Raw genomic sequence first — 26,445 nt, forward strand, 5'->3', positions numbered from 1 at the left:
GAATGTAACGCAGCATGTTCCTGGGAGAAGCAGCTGTTCTGCTTTGTTTAGAACTATTTTTATTGGCAAAATAGAGTCAAAAGAGTCAAAATGTATTATGTCTCTTTAAAATTTACAGTTATTATAATTAATGGCAGGATAGGTGATTTGGTTTGGAAGTCAATGTGCTCATTGTCAGTTCGCATCAAAGAGGCTCCCTGACGCCTTGCTGACACCTCGCTGACTTCAACATCACGTGGTGTCAGGTGTCGTGCTGAGCTACAGACAAAGAGAGAGCAAGGCATGGGTTGAGAAAAGTTTAGACATCAGAAATGGAGCAAATAATAAACAACTCCTGTTTCACGTGTTGCTTCGCATCATTCCCGTTCAACTTCTTGATTGAGTTTTTGGGACAAAATATGATTTGGGGAGTGTGTAGAGTCATTGGGTGACAGAGTTGTTGTCAGCTTGTGTAGTGTGTGACCTCCTGTTGCGGATCATTTACATAGTGTCATGTAGTGTGAACATCACAACAACTTTAAGACAGACAGTGAGTCATGTGGTCTAAACAGCACAGCGGTCTGCCAACGTTTAAAGTTGTGTAGTTTGAATTAGGTATTATGCTATTGCAATTGCAGACCGAGCTATTAAGGAAGGAGAATGCGTTTTGTACTGTAAAGTTTTCTCACTGGTGAATGAGATATAAGGTAATCTGACAGCAATGCATTCAACCCTCTACCAACACCATCTCTCATCGTGTCGCTGATTAGACTCTGGTTTGCCTGTGTGTGTTCATCTGTTTTGGAGGAGGCGTGGCAATTGAAAGTGATTTGCAAGGAGGGTGGGATTTTATGCTTTCAAATCTAGCTTGCTATTGCTAGCTTCTATGAAATTGCCTACCCTACCTCTAATTTATTGCTTATTGAACTGCTGTATAATACTACTGCATCATCACACTTTGCTGATATATTTGCTTGTGTTATATTGTTTAACTATATTAAGAATTCAAATTTGACTATGAAAGTGCATGCCAAAATACGCAGACAATGGGACAAAACAAGGGTAATAGCAGTGCTTTTACAAGATGAACGAATATGATGGAATGTTTGAGTTTTAGTCAAGACAGAGCTTGAATGTTATTTGAACGTGCAAGACTTCCAGTTCATTTTGTGATAGTTCATAAGTCCTTTGTTTGTCCTGGTTTGTCCTGAACAGTTAAACTGCCCACTGTTCTTCAGAAAAATCTTTCAGGTCTCACAAATTCTTTGTTTTTCAGCATTTTTGTGTATTTGAATCTTTTCCAACGATGACTACATGATTTCGACTCAACTATTACAGAAGGTTCAAATGCTCACTGATGCTCCAGAAGGAAAAGCGATGCATTAAAGGAACACTCCACTTTTTTTTAAAAATAGGCTGATTTTCAAACTCCCTTAGTGTTAAACAGTTGAGTTTTTCAAATCCATTCAGCCAATCTCCAGGTCTGGCGGTAGCACTTTTAGCATAGCTTAGCATAGATCATTGAATCAGATTAGACAGTTAGCATCTCGCTCAAAAATGACCAAAGAGTTTCAACATTTTTCCTATTTAAAACTTGACTCTTCTGTAGTTACACTGTGTACTAAGACCGACGGAAAATGAAAAGTTGTGATTTTCTAGGCTGATACGGCTAGGAACTATAATCTCATTCCGGTGTATTAATCAAGTAACTTGGCTGCCGTACCATCGGTGCAGCAGACGAAATGATGTTACGCAGCGCCTGAAAATAGGCTAACTACCGTCAACATAACCAACATGACCACCTGCTTGCACAAGGAGACTATTTTCAGGCGCTGCGTAATATTATTGCATGATGTAACTACAGAAGAGTCAAGTATTAAATAGGAAAAATATCAAAACTGAAAAGGTTCAGTATTGAAGACACCTGGTGCCACACTCTAATCAGCTAATTAACTCAAAACACCTTCAAAGGCCTTTAAATGGTCTCTCAGTCTAGTTCTGCAGGCTACACAATCATGGGGAAGACTGCTGATTTGACAGTTGTCCAAAAGACGACCATTGACACCTTGGACAAGGAGGGCAAGACACAAAAGGTCATTGCAAAAGAGGCTGGCTGTTCACAGAGCTCTGTGTCCAAGCACATTAATAGAGAGGCGAAGGGAAGGAAAAGATGTGGTAGAAAAAAAGTGTACAAGCAATAGGGATAACCGCACCCTGGAGAGAATTGTGAAACAAAACCCATTCAAAAATGTGGGGGAGATTTACAAAGAGTGGACTGCAGCTGGAGTCAGTGCTTCAAGAACCACTACGCACAGACGTACGCAAGACATGGGTTTCAGCTGTCGCATTCCTTGTGTCAAGCCACTCTTGAACAACAGACAGCGTCAGAAGCGTCTCGCCTGGGCTAAAGACAAAAAGGACTGGACTGCTGCTGAGTGGTCCAAAGTTATGTTCTCTGATGAAAGTAAATTTTGCATTTCCTTTGGAAATCAGGGTCCCAGAGTCTGGAGGAAGAGAGGAGAGGAACAGAATCCACGTTGCTTGAGCTCCAGTGTAAAGTTTCCACAGTCAGTGATGGTTTGGGGTGCCATGTCATCTGCTGGTTTTGGTCCACTGTGTTTTCTGAGGTCCAAGGTCAACACAGCTGTATACCAGGACGTTTTAGAGCACTTCATGCTTCCTGCTGCTGACCAACTTTATGGAGATGCAGATTTCATTTTCCAACAGGACTTGGCACCTGCACACAGTGCCAAAGCTACCAGTACCTGGTTTAAGGACCATGGTATCCCTGTTCTTAATTGGCCAGCAAACACTGCCTGACCTTAACCCCATAGAAAATCTATGGGGTATTGTGAAGAGGAAGATGCGATATGCCAGACCCAACAATGCAGAAGAGCTGAAGGCCACTATCAGAGCAACCTGGGCTCTCATAACACCTGAGCAGTGCCACAGACTGATCGACTCCATGCCACGCCGCATTGCTGCAGTAATTCAGGCAAAAGGAGCCCCAACTAAGTATTGAGTGCTGTACATGCTCATACTTTTCATGTTCATACTTTTCAGTTGGCCAAGATTTCTAAAAATCCTTTCTTTGTATTGGTCTTAAGTAATATTCAAATTTTCTGAGATACTGAATTTGGGGTTTTCATTAGTTGTCAGTTATAATCATCAAAATTAAAAGAAATAAACACTTGAAATATATCAGTCTGTGTGGAATGAATGTATAATACAAGTTTCACTTCTTGAATGGAATGAAATGAATGAAATAAATCAACTTTTTGAAGATATTCTAATTATATGACCAGCACCTGTATTTGAAAAAGCAACACACGCATTCTAATTACATGCACTGATAAGCCTTTCTAAACCTTGTTGTCCAACGAAAGATATAAAAACAAACGTTATAAAAACATTATAACTTGTTTTTAATTCATAACATCAGTCGAGTGTTTGAAATAACTTCCTTGTGTGATCTGATGTGGATTCTTATCACAGGAGGAGGCAGATAAATTCTATACTCATATTCAATGTATGTCGATTAGCAATGGGTTATGAAAATACACAAGATGGTTTGAAGAACACAGATAAACCATATATTATTGCAGACGACTGTTTATTGTCCTTACATTTCGTCATTCAAAACGTTTAACGTTATATCTTGTTTTTAATCAGTTACAGCAATAGCGATGCTTTTATCCATATTAGAGAAGCTGGAACGGAACGTAATCAGCACTACTTCTTTGACGCATATGTGTTTTTTTTTGCACGAGGGCGCCCTCTGGTGTCCAGTATGAATGAAACCCATTCTATTTTGCCTAAAAATCGAAAAAAATAATACCTCTCTCAAAAGAAGAATTAAGCAGACATATACTAAACCACGCTTTTTCTAGTGTAAAGAGGTTTACGGGAGTATTTTGTTAATTTGTTCCAAAAAAAACCCCACACTGAAGTGGCACAATATCAGAACCGAACCGAAAACTGTGGTTAAAAACTGAGGTACGTATTGAACCGTGGACTAACTGTATTGTTGCATCCCTACTGTCAATGCTTTTCGTTTTTTGTTATTCGCTCATAATATTAATGTAAATATATACAATATAAAAAATACCTGTATAGAAAACTATTTTTATTTGTCTGTATTCATTAATTGTATTCACTTTACAGAGATGGCAGCAGATGTATGGCTTGAGCTGTGTTATGTGGGGAAAATAAATAAATACTTACATACATGTACAGCAAGTAGCAAGTCGCTTTGGTGCTGTGCTGTATCTAAATAACAGGGCTCTCAATTTATCTTAACATTAAATTGGTGCGATTAAAGTATGGAAAAAAAATAATGTGTTAACATCATTAACGCATTTACTGCAACCTGCCTTGGTCAAGACCTGTAGACCTCTTACATTGCATGCAGCTGCTGACAAACATGATGACTAACTCCATGATGTAGCCTATTAGAATGCATGATATAATAGCAAAAACGCCCTGTATGGGCCCTATATAATAGGAAATACACTGCCCATCCCCCCCAAAAAAAGTCACACACTCTGTTGGACAGCCTTTAGCTTTGATTACGGCACGCATTCGCCTTAGCATCGTTTCGATAAGCATCTGCAATGTCACAACATTTATTCCTATCCATTCCTGTTCGCCAAGATCTTGGGAGAGTCAGACCGCTGCACAAAGTCTTCTCCAGCACATTGAAAATTATGCTTCATGCTCCCTGAACCACTCTTTCACAATTTGAGCCTGATGAATCCTGGCATTGTCATCTTGGAAAATGCCTGTGCCATCAGGGAAGAAACAATCCACTGATGGAATAACTTGGTCATTCAGTATATTCATGTAGTCAGCTGACCTCATTCTTTGGGCACATAACGTTGCTGAACCTAGACCTGACCAACTGCAGCAACCCCAGATCATAGCACTGCCCCCACAGGCTTGTACGGTAGGCACTAGGCATGATGAGTGCATCACTTCATCCAACTCTCTTCTTACCCTGATTTGCCCATCACTCTACAACAGGGTAAATCTGGACTCATCAGACCACATGACCTTCTTCCATTGCTCCAGAGTCCAATCTTTATGCTCCCTAGCTAATTGAAGCCTTTTTTCTGATTAGCCTCACTGATAAGTGGTTTTCTTAAGGCTACACAGCTGTTTAGTCCGAATCCCTTGAGTTCCCTTCACATTGTGCATGTGGAAATGCTCTTACTTTCACTATTAAACATAGCCGTGAGTTCTACTGTTGTTTTTTTATGATTTGATTTCACTAAACAGTTAAGTAATCACCGTTCACGATCATTAAAGATTTTTTTTTCCGACCACATTTCGTCCTCAAAGATGATGGTTCCCCACTCTCCTTCCAGTTTTTAATAATGCGTTGGACAGTTCTTAACCCAATTTAAGTAGTTTCAGCAATCTCCTTAGATGTATTCTTAGCTTGATGCATGCCAATATCAGACATGGCAAAAGTACACACATCCTTCACTCAAGTAGAAGTACAGATTGTCATGTTTAAAAAAAGTAGAAGTACTGACTACACTTTTTTTATTCAAGTTAAAGTAAAGAAGTATGAGCTCTAACATGTACTTAAGTAAAAAGTACAGTACTGTCTGTTTTAGCATCACGCCGTTAACTGGACCTCAAGTCATATTGACATATTAATACAAAATAATTTACATTTAAAATTTTGCTTGCTAATAAATGTATCAAGGTTAAACAACCACCATGTAGAACAGGGCAGGAAAATCAACCATGTTTTTTAGCGGATTGATTACAATATGTTTTAATTCACAACCATAGTTTTACTACAAATTGCATGGTTAGACTCTGGTTAGTGTAGCAAAACCATGGTTAATTTGTGGTTACCATGGTTTTAACAATAGTAACCATGATTTTTGGTTTTAATTTTCGTAAGGGTTGTGTTATCTGCTCTAGCTCCCTCTAAACGTATTATGAAACGATCTCTTATAACATGTTTGCTAAATTAATACTATAAATTTACAGTAGATAATAATGATGTCCTTTTGCATACAGTATTTTGAGTAATTGCAATTTAGTTTAGTTTAGTTTACAGTATTATTAATCCTCTGGCTGCTACTGCTAAGAGTTGCTAGCACTTAACTAAGTAAACAAAGACAAAACTACAGTAGCCTATTTACAGATTAAACTGACCTGCACTTGAAGTCCTTGCCAGTAGCTTTGCCTTTCAGATCCATTCCATTCTCGAGTCACTTGCAATGATTACTCTAAAAGAAACCGTTTGGCGGAGAAGCGGAGCGTGCGCGTGAGCCGAATCGCGTTGCCAGTACAGACTAACCGATTCATGATTTAGAGATTCGTCATCGAATGGTGATCCACCAAATGCAGATTAAAACTAAAGTAACGAGCCTGTTTTGAAAATACGAGAAGTAGAAAGTACAGATATTTATGTAAAAGTGTAAGGAGTAAAAGTAAAAAGTAGTCAGAAAAATAAATAGTAAAGTACTGATAAAGTACTGATACCAGAAAAATCTACTTCAGTACAGTAACTAAGTATTTGTTACTTCCCATCTCTTCCAATAATTTGAACCTTCTGAAACAGATTAACATCTTTTCCACGACCACAGGATGTGTCTTCCAACATGCTTGTTTAAGAAATGAGAAGCTACCATCCATGCAGTAATTATACAATGGGACGAGCAGTGTAGTTTAGCAATATGACACGAGCAAGAGTGCTGTTCTTTCCCGAATATCTGCATGACTGCAAATGTGATATTGACTTTATATAATAGTTCACAAGTTAATACTGTGTTTTAGATACAGTCTTGTCAGTGTTATTTTTTTGCTTAATTTCATCAACAAAATAGAACTGGTGTGCCTTTCCAAGCAACACACAGTGTTTTGTTCCTGAATTAATCCACATTTTGTAACAAATCGAATGAGCCAATGATTTCGTGACTCATTCATTAAGACAGTCAATTGTTTTGTTCTTGAATGAATCAGCTGTTTGAACGAATTGGTTGAATGAATGAATGAATGAATGAATGAATGAATGACTAACACTGTGTTCCATTCTGAAGGGCTCATCCCTATGCCCTAATCCCTTTGAAGGGTTTGCCCTTCGGAGTAAGATCTTAAAAGGGTGTAGGGGACCAAAAAATAATGCTCTTTAGAACATACTTCTGCATCATCATGCTGAGCCAATTACTGAGGCTCTGTTGTCACACAATTAAACTTGCGCAAAAAATAGTTGGAGCCAAGTGTCCATCAGTTGTTTCCTTCAAAATCCTTAATTCTGAAGTGCCCTTTGAAGTGGCTAGTTTTACCAGGGTTGAAAGCACCCCTCTAGGACCCTCAGCAAAACCATTCAGGAGCTGACCCTGTTCCAAATTTTGTTAGAAATTCCAGTAGGAAACCCCTACACATTTCTTCAGACAGAACATACAGTACAAATATTTTATTGGGTATATATAAGAAAGAGACACCTACCTGATTACAAGTGCTGATGTCTACTCCACCCTTCAAATACTCCAGAACCTTGTCAATATTTCCTGCTCTTGCTGCTCGAAGGAAACTGGTGTTGCTGTCCGACTAGAAAAAATAGAAAAAATAACATCATTAGTACAGGTTAACATTTTTTTTTAAATTTACATTTATTAATTTAGTAGATGCTTTCATCCAAAACAACTAACGAATTCGAACACAACAAGTGCTTAGCAATACGTGTTAGAAGTTTCAGAAGTTTTAATAGAAGTTTCAGATATCTTCCAGGATAGTAGTTGGAACAGTGAGTGATATAAGAAATAGTTAAAGATTATTATTATTATTATTATTATTTTTAATTCAGCAGGATTCAGTTAAGTACTCATATTGTCCACATTTTTAAATATTTTATCTCTGAATTAGCAACATTCAGAACATTAACTCACTAAAAGTAAATAAATAATGTTTGATGTGGATAAGGATTTTGGAATATTCTGTTCCATAGAAATGTCCATCATGAACAACATACTTAACTCTTTCCCTGCCAGCGTTTTGGAAAAAAGTTGCCAGCCACTGCCATTTTTGAACATTTTCACTAAAATGTCATGGCCCCCAGAATATTAATATGAATATCTGAATATCAAAATAAAAACAGAGCCTCTACTTTTTATTCTAGCTTTAAGTATTTTTTTTCAACACTTGAATGTAGGTAAGTTTCATTTAAACAACAACAGCAACCTTTTGAGAAAGAAGCTGAGAAAATCGCATTTTTATAAAATACTATATTTGGATGATATTAAGTACAATGATCAAAGCAAAGATGCAGTATCAGCACCCCCAAAGTTTGCACAGTCTTTTACCACATCCTGGATCGATATTTTACACAGTAACATTAGGCAGTTTTCCTTTATATGCTGTTTATTGTTGAGGATCGTATTTTTTATATGCATCTGCTTACAAATAGATTACAGATTACATCTGGGTCTTCCTTGCCTGTGTTTTTGATCGGAAGATTCTGGACTCATTCAGGGGATGCGTAATAGCACCCCAAAGTGTATAACAGTGAAAACGTGGAAACCCACAAAGTTCTGTTTGGCGAGGAAGCGTTGTCTTAAAAATATTAAAGTTAAATTCTTTGTTTGGTGGAGAAAGACTTCATACAAACAGTTAAAAATGGCCTGAAATGCACAAGGGTGTTAAAAAGTTTTAACAACTCTAGAGGGTTGGTGCGAAGATAGATTTGTAAGGAGCAGCTAAAAAACAACATTGCAGACTCCATAAAACTGCAGTGCACCATTAATACCTCAGCAGAAAGACTGCAGGCAATAATAATAAACAGCAGATGATGAGTGATGAACTGCACAGCACATTTAGTGACCTGAGTATGGGAACCCAATACAGAACTTCAGAGAGAAAATTAATTCAGTGAGTGTTTGTTTTATGTACAAAAAAAGGGTTACAAAAGTATACAAACTGTGCATTTGTTTTTTAATACAACACACTAGAAAAAATAGTAAACAATAAGAATTTTTTAATACATATCAGGGCATACTTTGTCCCATGTGGTATGTTTAAGATGCGTGTGAGAATTACTGCTTTGTGGCAGTGGTACTTTTGGAAACATTTAAAATTGTATGCAAAACAATACAGCGTGGCATAATAATTAACCATATAATCGATGTAGCTTGCAGGCCTCTCAGTTGGCAAAAATAATTTGCTCTGATAACCAGGAGATTATGTTGGTAGAATTGTATTTGCAAGACGTTTAATTGTGCTGTAAACTCTGACATTTCTAAGGACACCCCAGTCAGGGAGATTACAAGAAAAAAGTATTCTTCCCAGAAATGGGGATGTCTAGCCACCTAAGCACCCTCAAACAAATGCAAGAACACCATTCAGGGGAGTATTACTATATGAAGTAAATATACACAGAATTGATTGATATAGGAAATTATTATTAATATATTAAAGGGGTCATCGGATGCAAAGTTCACTTTTGCATGTTGTTTGAACAAGTGTGTTGGCAGTGTATGTGCACATCTACGCTATAATGATAAAAATCCATGCAGTGGTTTTTAATTAATCTGTAAAAATAATATCCCCTTTTTCAAACTGAGCCATTCTCAGATGCCTGTCAGAGGCCACTACCACGATAGTTGATTGACATGAGCGTATTACCTTAGACCCACCTAAATCAGTCCGACCTCTATTAACACTAACAGTCCGACCTCTATTGTTTCTATGCAGGAGCAGGGATGTAAATTAAAACTATCTCCGATTGAGCGATTGAGGTGTTGTTTTGCTGGATGTAAAAATGAATATAGTGGTCGTCATTTACTCCCGACATCTGAGCTGCTGAAGATGCAGTGGATTACATTTGTTTGTGAATGGAATGCACCTCTTGATCTAGATATAACCGTCTATGTTCGTGCAAATCATTCATGATCCAGCTTCACTTACAGCAGAAGTGATTATAAGAGTTTTTTTATTAATCTTTGCTATCGCCTTTCCTAACAACTGTCAGGCATTCACCACAGCCACCTTCACCTGCCAGGCAACGTTTATGAACGAGGTGTTCCGGGAGTTTCTCCATCGGTTCGTGGTGGTCTACATTGACGACATCCTGATCTACTCCCGGAACATGGCCGAACATCGCCAGCACGTCCAGCAGGTCCTACAAAAACTCCGTCAGCATCAGCTCTACCTCAAACTGGAAAAGTGTGAATTCCACAAGTCATCTGTTCAGTTCCTAGGCTACAACATCAATTCCGAGGGCGTGCTTATGGATCAGGGGAAAGTTGATGTCATCCAGAACTGGCCACAACCTGACAGCATCAAGGCCCTTCAACGTTTCCTGGGTTTTGCTAACTTCTACCGTCGCTTCATCAAAGATTACAGCTCCATCATAGCTCCTCTGACCTCCCTCCTGCGGGGTAAGCCAAGACGCCTCACCTGGGACCCCGCTGCCCACGAAGCATTTCAACACATCAAGAAGCTCTTCAGTACTGCACCATTATTACATCATCCCGATCCCAACCTCCCATTCACCGTCGAAGCGGACGCTTCCACCACTGGAGTAGGTGCAGTACTGTCCCAAGCGGTCGGTGAGTCCTCTATTCTCCATCCCTGTGCCTTCTTCTCCCGTAAGCTGTCACCGGCGGAGCAGAACTACGATGTAGGAAACAGAGAACTGCTTGCCATCAAGCTGGCCCTGGAGGAGTGGTGACACTGGCTGGAGGGCGCTGTCCACCCCTTCACGATCATCACCGATCACAAGAACCTCCAATATCTCCGTGATGCTAAGAGACTAAACCCGAGACAAGCACGCTGGGCACTATTCTTTACACGATTCCGCTTCACCATCACCTACAGACCCGGATCCAAGAACATCCCCGCAGACGCACTCTCACGTCAGACTTCAGCAGACCTGCACACGGACTCAGAACCTATCATCCCACCTCATCTCATCGTCAGCCCTATCATATGGAGCCTCGACCAGGATATCCACCAAGCCACTCTCCAGGAGCCAGCTCCGCCGGAATGCCCAGAAGGTAAGATCTACGTTCCTCGCTCCCTACGTCCCCACCTTCTGGGCACAGCTCACGGGTCTCCGGGCTCTGGACATCCAGGCAGTAAGCGGACCCTCTCGCTTCTCCAGAACCGTTACTGGTGGCCTAGTATGCGCCGTGATACCATCAGGTACGTCCAGAGTTGCTCTGTCTGTGCCATGTCTAACTCTCCCCGCATGCTACCCGCAGGAAAACTGGTCCCATTACCCATCCCGGAGAGGCCCTGGTCCTATCTTAGAGTGGATTTTGTCTCCGACCTACCCAGTTCCGAAGGTAACACCTGTATTCTGGTGATTGTTGACAGATTCTCCAAGACCTGCAAATTTGTACCCCTCAAGGGATTACCTACTGCCATGGAAACGGCAGAACACTTGTTTAATCAGGTATTCCGCCACTTTGGTATTCCTGAGGAGATTGTGTCGGACCGGGGCCCTCAATTCATTTCATGTATGGAAGGCATTTTTCAAGCTGCTTGGTGTCACTGTTAATCTTTCTTCTGGATACCACCCACAGACAAACGGCCAGACAGAGAGGAAGATCCAGGAGCTCGGACGTTACCTCCGGGCATACTGTCATGAGGATCAGCACAGCTGGAGCAGGTTCCTCCCGTGGGCCGAGTACGCACAAAACTCTCTCCGCCAAGATTCCACCGGCATAACACCATTCCAGTGCGTACTCGGTTACCAGCCTCCGCTGTTCCCCTGGACGGAGGAACCCTCTAATGTTCCAGCTGTAGACCACTGGTTTCAGGAGAGCGAGAGAGTGTGGGACTCGGCTCATCACCATGTCCAGCGAGCGCTATGCCGTAACAAACTTTTTGCTGACGCCAGACGCAGAACTTCACCTACCTACCAACCCGGAGATCAGGTCTGGCTGTCGACCAGGGACCTACGGTTACAGCTGCCTTGTCGCAAGCTGAGTCCCCGCTACATTGGTCCCTTCAAGATCCTGAGGCAGATCAATGATGTCACGTTCCAACTTCAGCTCCCTCCCAGGTACCGCATTCACCCCACGTTCCATGTTTCACTGCTTAAACCATTCTTTCCATCTGCCACAGAACCCCCGGGAGCTGAGTTGGAACCCCCTCCTCCTGAAGTCCTGGATCAACCCTCCATCTACGCGGTCAGAGAGATCCTGGACTCACGTCGTCGGGGAGGTCACCTTGAATACCTCATCGACTGGGAGGGGTATGGACCAGAGGAACGCTCCTGGGTGCCTAGAGACGATGTCCTGGATCCTATGCTACTCGCCGATTTCCATCGCGACCACCCAGATCGTCCTGCCCCTCGCGGTCGTGGCCGTCCTCGGCGGCATGTTAGGGCGTCGGGAGCCGCCCCTGGAGGAGGGGGTAGTGTCAGGCATTCACCACAGCCACCTTCACCTGCCACACCACCCGGAGCACCGCCCACTCATTCCTCATCACCGGAGTTTTGATCACGCACACCTGTAGCTGATTAACTCCACCCTTTATATAGAGCACTGGTTCCATTCTCACCTTGTCGGGTCTACCGTTTACACCTCCTACGTTAGCTCCTGACTCCTTATGCTATTCCCTTGGACTCTGCTCTCCGTGTTCCGGCTGGACTTATTGTGGCTCAATATCGGACTGATATCTGCTCATCACTACCAGGACTGTCAGCTAAGCTATTTCTCTGCATTTCAAACTACTGCTCTGTTCATCAATTACTGTGAAATAAATCTCAAACTCAACTGCTACTTACCTCTCGTCTCCTCCTGTGTGTGTGACAACAACATGCTAGTTAGCAAGTTTAGTGGCTAAATGTGGCTAAAGTAAACAGGCTCATCACTCCACAAAGAGAAGAGAGGGGCGGGGCAAGCAGAGCTCATTAACAAACATTTAAAGCAACATCGACCAGAACAGGATGATTTTTGCAGAGCTGATTTTGGCAAGGTAAAAAAGGTGTTATTTACACTACCATTGAGAAATTTTAACCAAAGCATGTTATAGACTTTTCATTAAGACCCTAAAGAATCATATCAACTTATGGAAAATGGGCATCCAATGACCCCAGAACAGTCACTAACACCCTGGAGCTTACACGTCCAAAAACGTTGATGCAAATTTTAAAATAGACGTTATCTTTTTTAACAACTATAAACAAGTACATTCTCACCTGAAAAGTACATTCTGTGACAGAGAAACAGTAATATATATAAAATGATACTCGTTGTAAGTAGTACCAGAAGCGGAGTGATAGAATTACAAACGGTGAAATGGCTGTTGGAGCTCTGTTGGACTCTAATATCACACTCTTATCAGCCAATCAGATTCAAGGACCAGAAAGAACTATTGTATAAAATACTATAATGTATTAATTTGTATAATATAATACTATAATATAATATATTTTATATAATATTATATAATACTATTATGTAATAATTGTGCAACTCTGAATTATAGAATGGATATGTGCTATACAGAAACAGTTTAGGGAACAGAATTACATAAATGCGCTTCTTTTGTAAGCCATGCCTACATCTGGATTTATCTAAATAAAGTTAACAGAACTGTAATTTTGTCTGCATATGCTCATTTCAGTTTGTCTTACAACTCCTCTCCTCACCAGTGCCCTGTTCTGAGTGTGATGCAACCTGTTTGTGTTTGTAAAGTGTCACTTCTCCAGGGGGCTGCAGCAGGCGCCTGTCTGGCTCCTATACTGTGTTTGTCCCTGTTTGTGATCTCTATATAGAGGAGGCATCTCAGGATAACACTCTGGAGAGTTAGGTCTGTGCTCAGGGAGATTTTGCTTTATGAGAAGCTACCGTAGCAACACTTCTTTTAAGTAATGCTACTTTTCAGGTGGGTGTGTAAGTTTACCATGTTCAACCAAATTATTAAGTTAATAAACATTAAGATTAAAGATTCTATGGAATTATATAATATTTTAATAGTTGTGCCCTAATTTCTGTACTTATGCATTATTCCATTTTTGTAGTATAAAAAGTGTGAGTAGTGTGTTCACAATTAAAAATTCCAAAAAGGTTAGCAGACTCCAGTGCTGAATTACAAAATAATCAAGTATTGCATAGTGTATAAGTCATATAATCATATTATACTCATATAACGTGCATACTCATTATGGTGCAATGTAAATTAGCTTATTAGACATTTCATAACCTAATGCCTAAAAACCTAATTTAAAAATCAAGGTTTGTATGTTCTAAATCATTTTATAACTGATAAGCAATAAACCATTAAAACAAAACACTTGTCAAAAAAAGATGCAACTTAAGTTTTACCAACCTGACCATTATAGCCAACAAACATATGAGAAAAGTCAAAGGATCACTATTTGGCTAGTTGAGCATAAAACATTAATTCAGAGAGTGCTTCTCTGCTTGAATCCATGCACTGTGCAAAGGATTTATGAATAATTCAGTATCCAATGACAAGTAAAGCTAGAAACATTCTTATCCCAGCCCAGTAACCAAGGAGACTAGCAGTTCTACCCTTCTCTAAAACTACACAACAAATGCTGTTGTCTGTCAAGAAGAAAAATTCATTCAAACTCATTTCCCTACATCCCTACAAGAGCAACTTGGATTAGCATGATCCAGCTAGTGTACCACTATGGACATACTGGTCTTAAGCTAATCTTAACTGGTGAAACTAGGTAACCAGCTTAATCTGTCTGGTTCTGCTAGTGAATTAAGATGCTCTTGCTTCTAATTGTGATTAATGATATAATTGTTACTGTTATAATTAGTGTATATATTTGATCCAGAAATAACCCTGTTGGACCACTGCCTCCTCATTTATACCACACTAAGTAAAACTTAGATATTTGCTAGTGAAGCATGTCTTGACACAAGAATAGAGACATGCAAAAAAAAAAAAAAAAAAAAAAAAAGGATTGAAGAAAATAAATAGCTGTTTTTAGCACACCAAGCTGTAAACCATGCAATTTCAGAAAAAAAACACATTCGTACAACACATAAAAAGAAACAAATGAGCATCTGCAGAAATGGAAACTCACAGAAAACAAACACAGCTGTAAGAGAACGTAGTGAAGCACCATTTTTACAAATATCTATGTACTGCAGTGTAGAAATGTAGAATTGTTTCACCAGTTTATGTAAGTACAACATAAGAAGGTATCACTTTAGAATACTCTTCCGTCATTAATGAATAACTACACAAAAACAAACGACTAATACACTGTTAACATTTTAGTAACTACTATGAACTAACAAGAAACTCTAATTAACAAATTAGCAAGTAACAGTGCTCAGCTGAAAGTTGTAGTTCACTATTAGCTATTCAGTAACTTTTTTTTTCATATCCCCTGGAGAACTACTAAGAAATACTATACACGGGTTCGTCGTTAATGTGAAAGATGCACAATTACGAATTATTTGGATCAGTATTCTAAAGTGAATGACGTGATAGCTCTCTAGTAATGACTGACATCATTGTAAGCTTTTGAGGAATATGTAAGGTTTTGGATAGTAATGACTCAAGTGTTACTACATCATTCTAAAGGAATTACTAATAATTTGGATCAGTATTCTAAAATGAAGATCATGGTAACCAACTATTAGTGGCTCAAGTTTTACCAAAGCCATTGCAAGTATTACTATCCAGAACCTTACAAAAACCTCAAAAGTTCACAATGACTTTAGTCATTACTAAATAGTGATCCAAATAATTAGTCATTTCTTTAGTTATTACTAGGGAGTAATCATAATTTTCACTTTAGAATACTGATCCAAATAATTAGTAAAAAAAAGCTGAAATGACGTCACACTTTACACCGAGGCGGGAGCAGGAATTATTCTTTCATCCTTCATTAATGCTAACATTAGCGGCGTGCCCTTATGCTAGTATTTCCTGTCACTGTTTAAGTTCAGAGATAAGAAGACTGCAATCTAGCGGTCAGGATATAAGCTCAAAACGAAGCAACTGTCATGAATCTTGTATGATTATTTTTTTTTTTTAATATCAATATTCTGTTTTTGAGAATGTAATATCGTGATACACACGTGTATCGTTTTTTTTCTTACACCCCTACTATAAGCAGAGGACACCGAACCCCCACCCTACCTTCTTTCTTTACTAATACCTGATGAAGTTGTTCATTCCTTGCAACAATTGCAGCTTTCTCACTGAGGGTTTACAGACAAATGTGTTGAGGTAGTTTCTTTTAATTGAACTGCCAAATGAGGACCTTGGAATTTAGTAAATTCAGTTCATTAATAAAATATACTTGACAACATTTGTAATAGGCTATTCAGCGATAATATGCAAATGTCTGAAGACTGCACAAAGAAAAGACCTAGAACATATGATTAATTGCAACTGTGGTGTTTTACTTTTTTCAGCCACTAGCTTAAGGGTTAGGGAAAAAACAAACTGGCTTAGACAGACTTGCAGAACTGATTTGATAGTTTTTCTGCAGCGCTCAAGGACACAGGAAGTCAAGAGGATAGAGTTGTGTACAGCAGCAGTTTTGAATACTGCAGCCAAAGTACTTTATTAGTCACGCTCAGCTTGAGGCAGGAAACTAATGTCACAGTTCGCAGGTTAAAAGGCAACAAATTCAACACTATATATGCACAATAGCACACACACACACTAATTGACAAAAATAAAGCAAAAACAGTTAATCAAAATGAACAAATGATCCAAATGAACACTATGGTATTGATGTATCATTCATCCAGTCAGAGAGTGACTATCATTCATTGTTTCATGATAGAGTCACACAGGATGTGCACACCAAGTCACCAAGTTTATTTGTACACTGCTTTTCATAATACATCTTGGTGCACATTTTGTAGTATGATGCTGTGGTAAAGTGTCATGAGTAGGGAACAAGATGCTGAGCAGCTCTGACATACTTCTTTAATGCTACAATTCCTTTTGTAGAAAAATCAAGAATAATGGACCTAAGATGTGGTTAAACAAAATCACTTTTAACCTAAAAGTTTAACATTGGGTAGAGTAAAAGCATTGCAATGTCACAACATTATGTGAAGCTTTCTGCTGGAGTTCTGTGGGTGTCGAGACTGTGCAGACTACTCACCCACAAGATTAAAAAAACAAGCATTTAATTCACCTTCTGCATTGTATCACTGTCTGGCTCATTCTCCTCCCCATCCCCCTCAATACTTCATAAACTAGAAAGGAGGTACAGCAGATCCAACAATAGCAACAATCACTAATTGCTTTTGAAATATTGCACAATAAGCAGTCCGCGTTCAACAGAGATTTAGCCAACATTTGTGGCCTCAGTTAGCCAATGGCTGTATTTGACTCCATAAAGTACCTAGCATACTTATCTACTTTAACTTGACATCACAATTTTGATCCCACTCACATTCATATAAAGGTCATGCCAGGATTATAGCTGCCATGGAAACAGCCTTTTTAAAACCTTACAATACAAAGAACAAAAATCCATGTAGTCTGCTAAGCACTGCAGATAAAAACAGTGTTGATGACTTTTCGAAAACTGACATGAGTGCCAAAGCAAAGTAGACAATCATTTTGTCAATAAGATTTATTTTCACATTTGACTAATTGCTTAACTAATTGATTTAGTTGTTACAGTGAAAGTGCAGAATCTTGCAGAATCTGTGAAAATGTGAATAATTTTAACAAAATAAGAGAGATCATACAAAATGCATGTTATTTTTTATTTAGTACTGTCCTGCCCTGGTGAAAAAACCAGCATATGCTGGTAGGTATGTTTTGATGCTGGGATGCTGGTTAGGTAGGTTTTGATGCTGGTTTAAGCTGGTCCTTTGCTGGTTTATGCTGGTCCTTTGCTGGTTCATGCTGGTCCTTGACCAGCAACATGACCAGCAAAAACCAGCAAAGGACCAGCTTAAACCAGCTAAGGACCAGCATAAACCAGCAAAGGACCAGCTTAAACCAGTATCAAAACCTACCTAACCAGCATTCCAGCATCAAAACATACCTACCAGCATATGCTGGTTTTTTCACCAGGGTGAATAAGATATTTTACAAAAAAAGATGTTTACATATACAAAAAATAGCTGAAATTATTAAAATAACCCCCTTCAAAAGTTTGCGAACCCTTGGTTATTAATACTGCTTATGGATACCTGGATGATCTACAAAACACAACTATTAAAAAAGGTTTAAATATTCACTGATGCACTAGAAGGAAACACAATGCATTAAGCTGGGGGGGTGAAAACTTTTTTGAATTTAAAGATCAAGTTAAATTGTATTTAATTTGTCTTCCGGGAAACATTCAAGTATCTTCTGTTGCTTCCGAAGGGCAGTACTAAATGGGGGGGAATAAAATATATATATATATATATATATATTTCAACAAAGTAAGAAAAATTTGGACATCTTCATCCTGTTCAAAAGTTTTCACCCCCCACCTCTTAATGCATCGTGTTTCATTCTGGAGCATCAGCGAATGTTTGAACCTTTTTTTAATAGTTGTGTTTGAGTCCCTCAGTTGTCCTCAGTGTAAAAAGATGGATCTCAAAATCATACAGTTACTGCTGGAAAAGGTTCAAATATGCAAAAGATGCTGGAAAACCAAAGAATCTGCAGGGCATGGAGGATTGTTCTGAAGAACAGTGCTCAGTTTAACTGTTCAGAACAAACAAGGGACTCATGAACAACTATCAAGAAACAAAAAAAATAGTCATAGATCATCCAGGTAACCACACACAGTATTAAGAGCCTAGGGTTCCCAAACTTTTGAATGGCGTTATTTTAATAATTTCAGCTATTTTTTTTTTTTGTCTTGTGGACTATATGTAACCTATACATACATACATATTTTATGTAAAATATCTTACTCAGGACAGTGCTAAATAAAAAATAACACACATTGTATGTATCTCTCTTATTTTGTTAATACGATTCACATTTTCACAGACTCTGCAAGGGGTTCCCAAACTTTTGCCTGTCACTGTATATGAAATTCCGAAATACAAATTTTAGGTAGAGTGAAACAAGGCTCAACTTGCTACCACATCAGTTGGTTCTGCATCTCTCCAACAACATAATTTAACTATCTTGCCATCCATACATATCTTGGAAGCATTAGTAGCCCCAAGGGTTTAAATCAGAGCTGCTTCTTCGAGCCCATCCACTAAGTACAGCAAATAAGTTTAACCTAAATAGCTCAAATAATACCTATATGAGAAAACACAATATCATAATACATAGTGTTATCAAACTACAATGTCATCACTTTGCCTAACAGAACACAATTTTCGCTTGTTTAATGCACCGGTTCCGCATGGTTGGGAGCAGGTGTAATTAAAAACTAACATCTTGAAAATATGAATCCCAAAATTTACATCAGAGTGGCTTTACAAAGAATTTAGACAAATTAATTCTGCTAGTGTTTTGTGAATGAGCCCCAATGTATTCAGAAATGCTATCTGCTCACATTGGAAGACTAAGGCCTAAAGAGTCTGAGTATGTTAAAGATAATGGCATAATGAAAACATATACATCACAATACACCATTAGGAGGCACCATACACATACACATGAGGCCACAAAATGTCACAAATATATATAACCAGTGCAGCACTGTATTCTTGAGGCTTAAGTAGGATTAAACCATGTAAAACTGTGGCTCATAAGCCGCTGAAGTTTTGCTGCCGGTCAAGAAGAATCTCATGAACGACTGTATCAAAGGCACGGAAATATCATAGCAAACCAGGATTGATATAGGTTACCTTAGTGTTCATTGATTTGTCAATCATTTAATACCTGCAACTCAACTTTCAGGGAAACGTCACATTTAGCTTTGTAGCAAATTGCATAATGAACATCAATGTGGTGATGTGAACAATCATGTCTGCTCAATAATATCAACAATCACTTTGCAAAAAGCTCCCTCACCGAAACTACATATAAGACAGGCACTTATGTATACAAAAATATAAAATCTTACCAGGGAGTCCATGCTTTCGCTTTGATCTGATTCAGTGTTTGTAAGCATATCATCTTGTGCAGGATTTTCAACTCTATGTGCCTTACGCATTGCTGCATTGCCCATGGTGGATATACAAGGATGTATAAAGAAATCCTGAAACAATCAAATAAGATTATTCCTTTGGGTTCCCATTTCTGAGCCCAACAGAGAAGCACCACATTGGCCTACCAGTTTATCTATAACTTAGACAGACAACTAGTCCCTTCCATAACCAGTGGAGCTCTACCACAGCTAACTACTGGGTGCTAATGCTTCTTCTTCATTGCTAATTTGAGCCCCCGCTATTTTTATACCCACAAGCCCAGCTATGCATGTCAATGGTGGCATGTTTGGGATGTGGGAACAGGGAGGATGACATGGCCAAAACAGGGAGGTAAGGTGGGAAACTGCAGGGGCTGCTTCTCAGCACTCAGTGCTCCAATGGCCACCAAGGATCATGTTAACAGAAGTGTCTCTGTCCAATGAGCATTAAACAAACATGCCGATTTGAGTATTCATGATGTCAGAGGCGTGGGTGGGGGGTAGAGAACAGTCAAGGTTATTTGCTCACATTATTGCAAGTTGCTCTGTATTACTTGTTTAAACAATTTTTGTAAAATACATTTTGTGAAAGTTTTTTTTTTGTGTGTGTTTCTTTTGTACACTGTGTACATTTTGGGCCTTTTTTTAGAAAACAAAAAGGGTTCTACCTATAGAAGTCTATGGATCCCAAAAACTTTAAAGCTCAATATCTCAAAACTGCTCAGAATGCAGATAGAACCTTATAATTTGAAAGTGACAATATGTGCTTGTTATTGTCATGTTTACATTTTTTTTAAATAAATGCATAGTACAACACAGTGCAGATATGTGTATATTGATGAATTGATTGATTTAACCTTCATGATCAATTCATTTGTCATTCCTTTTCTTGTCCTCTGAGTTGCCATTTCTTGGTGTGTTTGTGCGTGTGTGTTTAAAAAAAAAAAAAAGTTTAAAAAAAACTTGTGTGTGAATGTATGACATATTTAACACAGAAGCAGATGCCCTTGTTCTCCTTTGAACTGACCTTAAATGAGCTCAACAAAAGATCTTCTCTACACAATATACCAACTGTTCTTGCTAAAATGTTTCCCATTCAGTGAAATATTTTAGCATGGAGCCCATTCAACAAAGAGCCCATTTGAAGATCCATTTACTTCTGTTAACCACAAACCACATTTTCAGTGTGGTGTAAAGAGACATTGTTTGTCAGATTGTCATCATTATCAAAATAAAGATTTTCATTCTGGTCCCTACATCAAGCTATCATTTGGCTTCAGAAGACATTCTTCTTAAAGGAGATCTCCACTTCCAGGACAACAAATTACAAATAATTTACTCACTCCATGTCATCCAAGATGTTCATGCCTTTCTGTCTTCAGTTGTAAAGAAATTATGGTTTGTATACTTTTTAAGCACAAAAGTTTTTCGAGTTCGGGTTTTTCAAGTCATTCGTTCATCGTATGGGGCTGTCACGTGATGAACGAATGACTCAAACCCGAAAACTTGTCAGATAAGAGGTGCGGTGAGCTAATCATAGACTAAAGACCCAGGTAAACAATGAATTAATCTTTTCTGTTTCTTATAGCATTATAGTTTTGTCTTGTTTGTAGTGTGATCAACGTTTGTGTAAGCAGTAGATGTGTTAGGGAAGTAACACATAACATTTTAATTATATTTTGCTAAAATAAATGAAATGACTCAAAAAAAGATTTGTTCATTTTGCTGAACAAGACTCAAAGGTCAGAGTCGGTAAAATGATCCGAACTTCCCATCACTACTACGAATCATGTGTAAGTTCATCGTCTGTGTACTGAGTATGGTGAAAAACTCCATCATATTTTCTCCTACAACTTGAGAGGAGGACATCGTTGTACCTTTTTGTTTGTAAACAGTGTTTACAAACTTACTTGCACTTTCTTAGTCTTTGCGTGTTCGCTTTGTAAACACTGGGTCTGTAGTTCCGCCCACATTCTGCGTGACCTTTCGACGTGATTCAATAGTACGTAGCGTCGTGAACGCGCACCCCAGAGCCTGTGCTACACAAGCTTTGTGCTTAAAAAGTATAACAAAAAAAAAATCTGAAAAAAATGAATGATCGTTTCGCTATCATTTGGAGCTTGAAGCAGCTTTTAAACTACATTTTGGGGCACCAATCGGGGCACCAAAAATGGGGCACCAATGAAGTCCATTATATGGAGAAAAATCCTGAAATGTTTTCCTCAAAAACATAATTTCTTCACAACTGAAGACAGAAAGACATGAACATCTTTGATGAAGACAGGGTGAGTAAATTATTTGTGAATTGTTGTTCTGGAAGTGGAGTTCTCCTTTAAGAATCTTTACAATATCCTCTGATGGCCATTTTTACATCCTCATTCTGTTGGAAGTTAAATGATCTACTTAGAAGACTTACATCTCGATATAGGAGTAAAATATTTGCTCTAGGTTTCATAAAGCACAGATGAATTTTCCCATGTAAACCACCAATTACAAGCAGCCCCTCCCCTTATCATGCACCAGGCCTCTACACTAAGCAAATATCACGTTCCTGTACTAAGAGAGGATTTTATTTCAATTTTCCCCTTGCTGCATCCAAACTAGAGGACATAATCTTTTGGTCTGGACAGACAACAAACTCCTTTAATCTCTAGTAAACCATATGGCCGGGAGGAATGCTGTGGGGCAAAAGAGCTACTCGCTGCTGTGAAGAACATGACCACTTTATGCACAAGGCAGAATTCATAAGAACCACTTACATAAATTTACCATGAAACTCAACTCACAGTTTCTTCCAAAAATAATCTAGTTGTGTTTGCCCATACACATTGCCACAATACTGGGGTGTTGTGGGTGGCTGTAATGTGTTGTTGTGAGATTGCTAAGGTGTTCTTATTTAACATGTTTCTATGTAGTTGCTTAGTTATAGGTGGTTGTCTACACTTAAATCTCTATAATATTCTGGTTTTATATATCACTGTTCCCCTTTGGTTTTAATTCTATGGGATTCTTTTCCCTCACATATTATTATAAAAAGGATAAATTGAAAGTCTGCTTTAAAAAAGTCATAAAGTTATAGACTCATGTTTAACAAGGATTGTCAACTTGAACAGGGATGGGGTTGAATAAACTAAAAATAAAATATTTTTTCCACATACGCTCAATCTATGATAATATCCTGCTTTTAACGTGATGCTGTAGTGCTACAGTGCATCAGTGGATTGCTATTTGACAGGACTTACCCTAACAAAGTCTGTGTAAACTCTGGCCTAATATGATGAACAGACAGATATGTATTTAATAACCTTAATAGCACTGCCATCATTTAGAGACACAATGGGTGTTGTGCAATAGTTCATGGCAGTGATTCTACCTATAACACACACACACACACACACACAAACACATAAATTCAAACAAATAAAGTGTCTGGGACTATGTTTCCATAGCAACTCAGACATCTGCACTGCAACACATTTTAAAACACTGAACCCATGAATGCCCTTGATGTTGTACAAAGCAGAAAGCCTGAACTGATGATGAACATTATTACCTCTGGACAAAGATAAATGAATATTCTAATCTCCTCTGCAATGTAATGTAGGTCAGCCATTTTGCTTAGCATGTTTCAAGCATTACTGTTTAACATGGATAGTGTCACATTTTAACTATGAAAGACACAAGTTTACACAGAAGTAAAAATTAAACTGTGTGTTGTGTACTACAGTAAATTCTTTTCTTTCTTTTTTTTTAATTGATTTTGAACAAATTATTTAGACATACTTTGTTGGAACATCCCAATTTGGATGTTGTTCACTAGTTTACACTCAATTTAGAGAGAGAAAGAGACTTTCACACAAACCGAACAACAGTGCTCTCATTCACATTAAAACCTCTAGTATTAAAGCAATCTCGAAAAAGTTTGTAATCTTGTAACGGTGCATAAATTACAAAAAATGTTACTTTTTGGATGAACTATTCCTACATCTAAACTAAAATGATAATATTGTAGAGTACAGTGCAGTTGAGCACACTAAAAAAACGGCTGATTTTGTCTCCTTTCTTGTTTTGTGTGGAGGTTGGTGATTGCTCCTTGTGGCCAAGTTCTGAGTGAGGCAACCGTCACCTGAGAGTTAATGTAATAAAAAATGTACACGGTTAATCAAATATGCTACAGCTGAATGAACATCACATATTACTGTGATGTGATGTTCTCACTAAAATGTCACACCACACACAGTTATTTAACTGCACTTAGTAGAAAAGAGCTAAAAATTTGGATTAAATAAATAACAATGAAAAGAATATGTATTTAGAAATGTTTTCTGCCATGTTGTTATGTTTCTCTGCTTCCTGTATTTCGACCAGTAACTCAAGGTAATGGGTGTGATTCCCAGCGAATGTAATGAAATAACAAAAAGTTTACCTACTACACACTTTTTTTTTGTGGATAATACTACCACACTGCTATTGTTGTAACATTATGATGTTATTTTGTTAATTAAGTATCCGCCTTGTTTTTCAATGTGGAAGTAAGCTGTTTTCTGGTAATGTGTTAGACGTTCGATTCATAAGCCACTGTAGGGAAACAACAAAAAGAATAACGTAAGTGCAGTAAATGCTAAAATTGCACTACACACTATTGTGTTCATAATTAAGATAATACATTAAAATTATATGGCAAGATACACCAGTTTGCAATATCAAGCAGCAAAACGAGCTGTTTCGTACAGTTAAAAACAGCAGACCGGACGGACCGGAAGCCAGATACATTAAATTTACAAATGACCGTGCCCGCTCTTACGGGAAAAATAAGGTGGATACCGAGGTAAATATTTATACAGGGAGTGTTGTAAAAATAAAACAGCAGAGTGAATTCAGGTAAATTGGGCCGTATAAGCTTGATTGTCCAGTTCTCAATGGGTTTACACTTTCAGAGCATAACAACAGTCTTTTATTAAAGGGGTGATGAACTGAGAAACCAAAATTGTCTTGATCTTTTGACATATAAGAGGTCATTGTACTATAAAAACATCCTGTAAGTTTCAGAACTCAAAATTTTGTAGTTAGTCTAAAAAGGCAGTCTGCCAAAATTACAGCTTTTGGAATGTTTCTATGTATGATATAAATAGGTAGATTAAGCCCTTCTGGTCCCAACGTTAGAAAAGAGTGGATGAATTTTATTTCTAATGAAGTTCCAGACCGCATCATTAAGAACTCAGTCCTTTGCTTACTTAATTTTACTGCAGATTCCTTTACAATTGCTCATAGCATCAGTGACACAACGCTCATTCCCTTATCTCAGGGAACTGAGGTTACTTTACTAACCGGTGTGACAGAATTCAGTGTGGGATTTTCAAAAAGATTGAAACTAAAAGACGGTGCTGTGTCGCCTATATTGGATCAGACAGTGATTTTGCAACAAAAGAGTAAGTAACTGTTTTCGTTACATGGTCACTATTGCTTTGTTTCTTTATACAGATCATTTGATATGTACAGTACTAAGTTATTTATGTGTTTTAAACCTAAATCATGAGGAATGAATGTACACTGTTAGCCAATTATAGCAGTGGGCATTTACTTTTGAATCTACAATCCGCCACGTCTATTTAAAACAGAGTGTTCTGCTGAGGGGGGGATAAAAGCAGGACAGAAAATAGCCTATTACTTCTAAATTAAGATTTTTTATGTAAAAATCTTGATAACATTATAAGTGGTCCTCAGAGAACAGTACAAAATAAAAAACAAAGGCAGTTCATGACCCCTTTAAAGGCACACTATTTCCCTAAATGATACAATGGATTTAGTTAATGCAATATGACACTGGTAAATATTTATTCATTTCAAAATTATAATTAAAATGATAAATAAATAAAAAATATTTAAAAATATTGTGACCGTTCCTGTTTTGTTTCATACTACCGTTAACAGGGAATTAAATGCAACTAATTAAGTCTTTAAACATGTGTTAGTTATCTTATAAGGTGTTAAATATTGCTGGCCCAATTTGGCTGAATGTGTTAGAAAAAGTGGGCCAGTGGGATTCACGTAAAGTGGGTGACCTTTAACCTTTAGTAATTATGCTCAAATTTGTTAAATAAATTCACATTCACATTCTGCAGTCAGGAAATTCAAGTCAGAAATGGAAGAACGGAAAGAGAGAAAGGAAGGTGTGAGGCATGATATTTAGTCTTTGGAGTGAAGAAAGGCAGCAACAAAGGCTGCAAAAAATGGACACAATTAAAGTGTAAATTAAAGTGTTTGTGAACATAAACAGAAAAAAAGTTTTTACATATGGTTACCATGTTAATTGTTCCTCTTTCTAAGTTTTTTGTTAGCCTATTTGTTTTTGCTTGTGTTGTAGTCACATTTGTGTTCATTTTCCGATTACTGAATATTTTGCTATTCAGATGTCATCTAATTTAATGTCAACACAACATGTTCTA

The 26,445-nt window shown here is 38.2% G+C and overlaps 2 protein-coding genes across 40 annotated transcripts in view; one reads left to right on the plus strand and one right to left on the minus strand.

Moving 5' to 3' along the window:
- ank2b (ankyrin 2b, neuronal) overlaps positions 1-26,445 on the minus strand; it is a 155,770-nt gene that overhangs the window by 77,675 nt on the left and 51,650 nt on the right. For 38 of the 39 annotated variants that reach the window (XM_051115055.1, XM_051115052.1, XM_051115058.1 and 35 more), the window contains exon 2: positions 7,450-7,551. In XM_051115055.1, the coding sequence (XP_050971012.1) occupies positions 7,450-7,551 (102 nt within the window). Of the gene's footprint in view, positions 1-7,449; positions 7,552-19,936; positions 20,233-26,445 lie in introns of those variants that run through there. The other variant, XM_051115047.1, reaches the window with a different exon arrangement.
- On the plus strand, positions 11,870-12,726 carry LOC127168300 (chromobox protein homolog 2-like). Its single transcript, XM_051115093.1, has 2 exons — positions 11,870-12,007; positions 12,070-12,726. The coding sequence occupies exons 1-2, from the start codon at positions 11,974-11,976 to the stop codon at positions 12,444-12,446; spliced, it is 411 nt and encodes a 136-aa protein (XP_050971050.1). The 5' UTR covers positions 11,870-11,973; the 3' UTR covers positions 12,447-12,726.

Source organism: Labeo rohita, chromosome 7 (assembly GCF_022985175.1).
Source record: "Labeo rohita strain BAU-BD-2019 chromosome 7, IGBB_LRoh.1.0, whole genome shotgun sequence".
Taxonomy (NCBI): domain Eukaryota; kingdom Metazoa; phylum Chordata; class Actinopteri; order Cypriniformes; family Cyprinidae; genus Labeo; species Labeo rohita.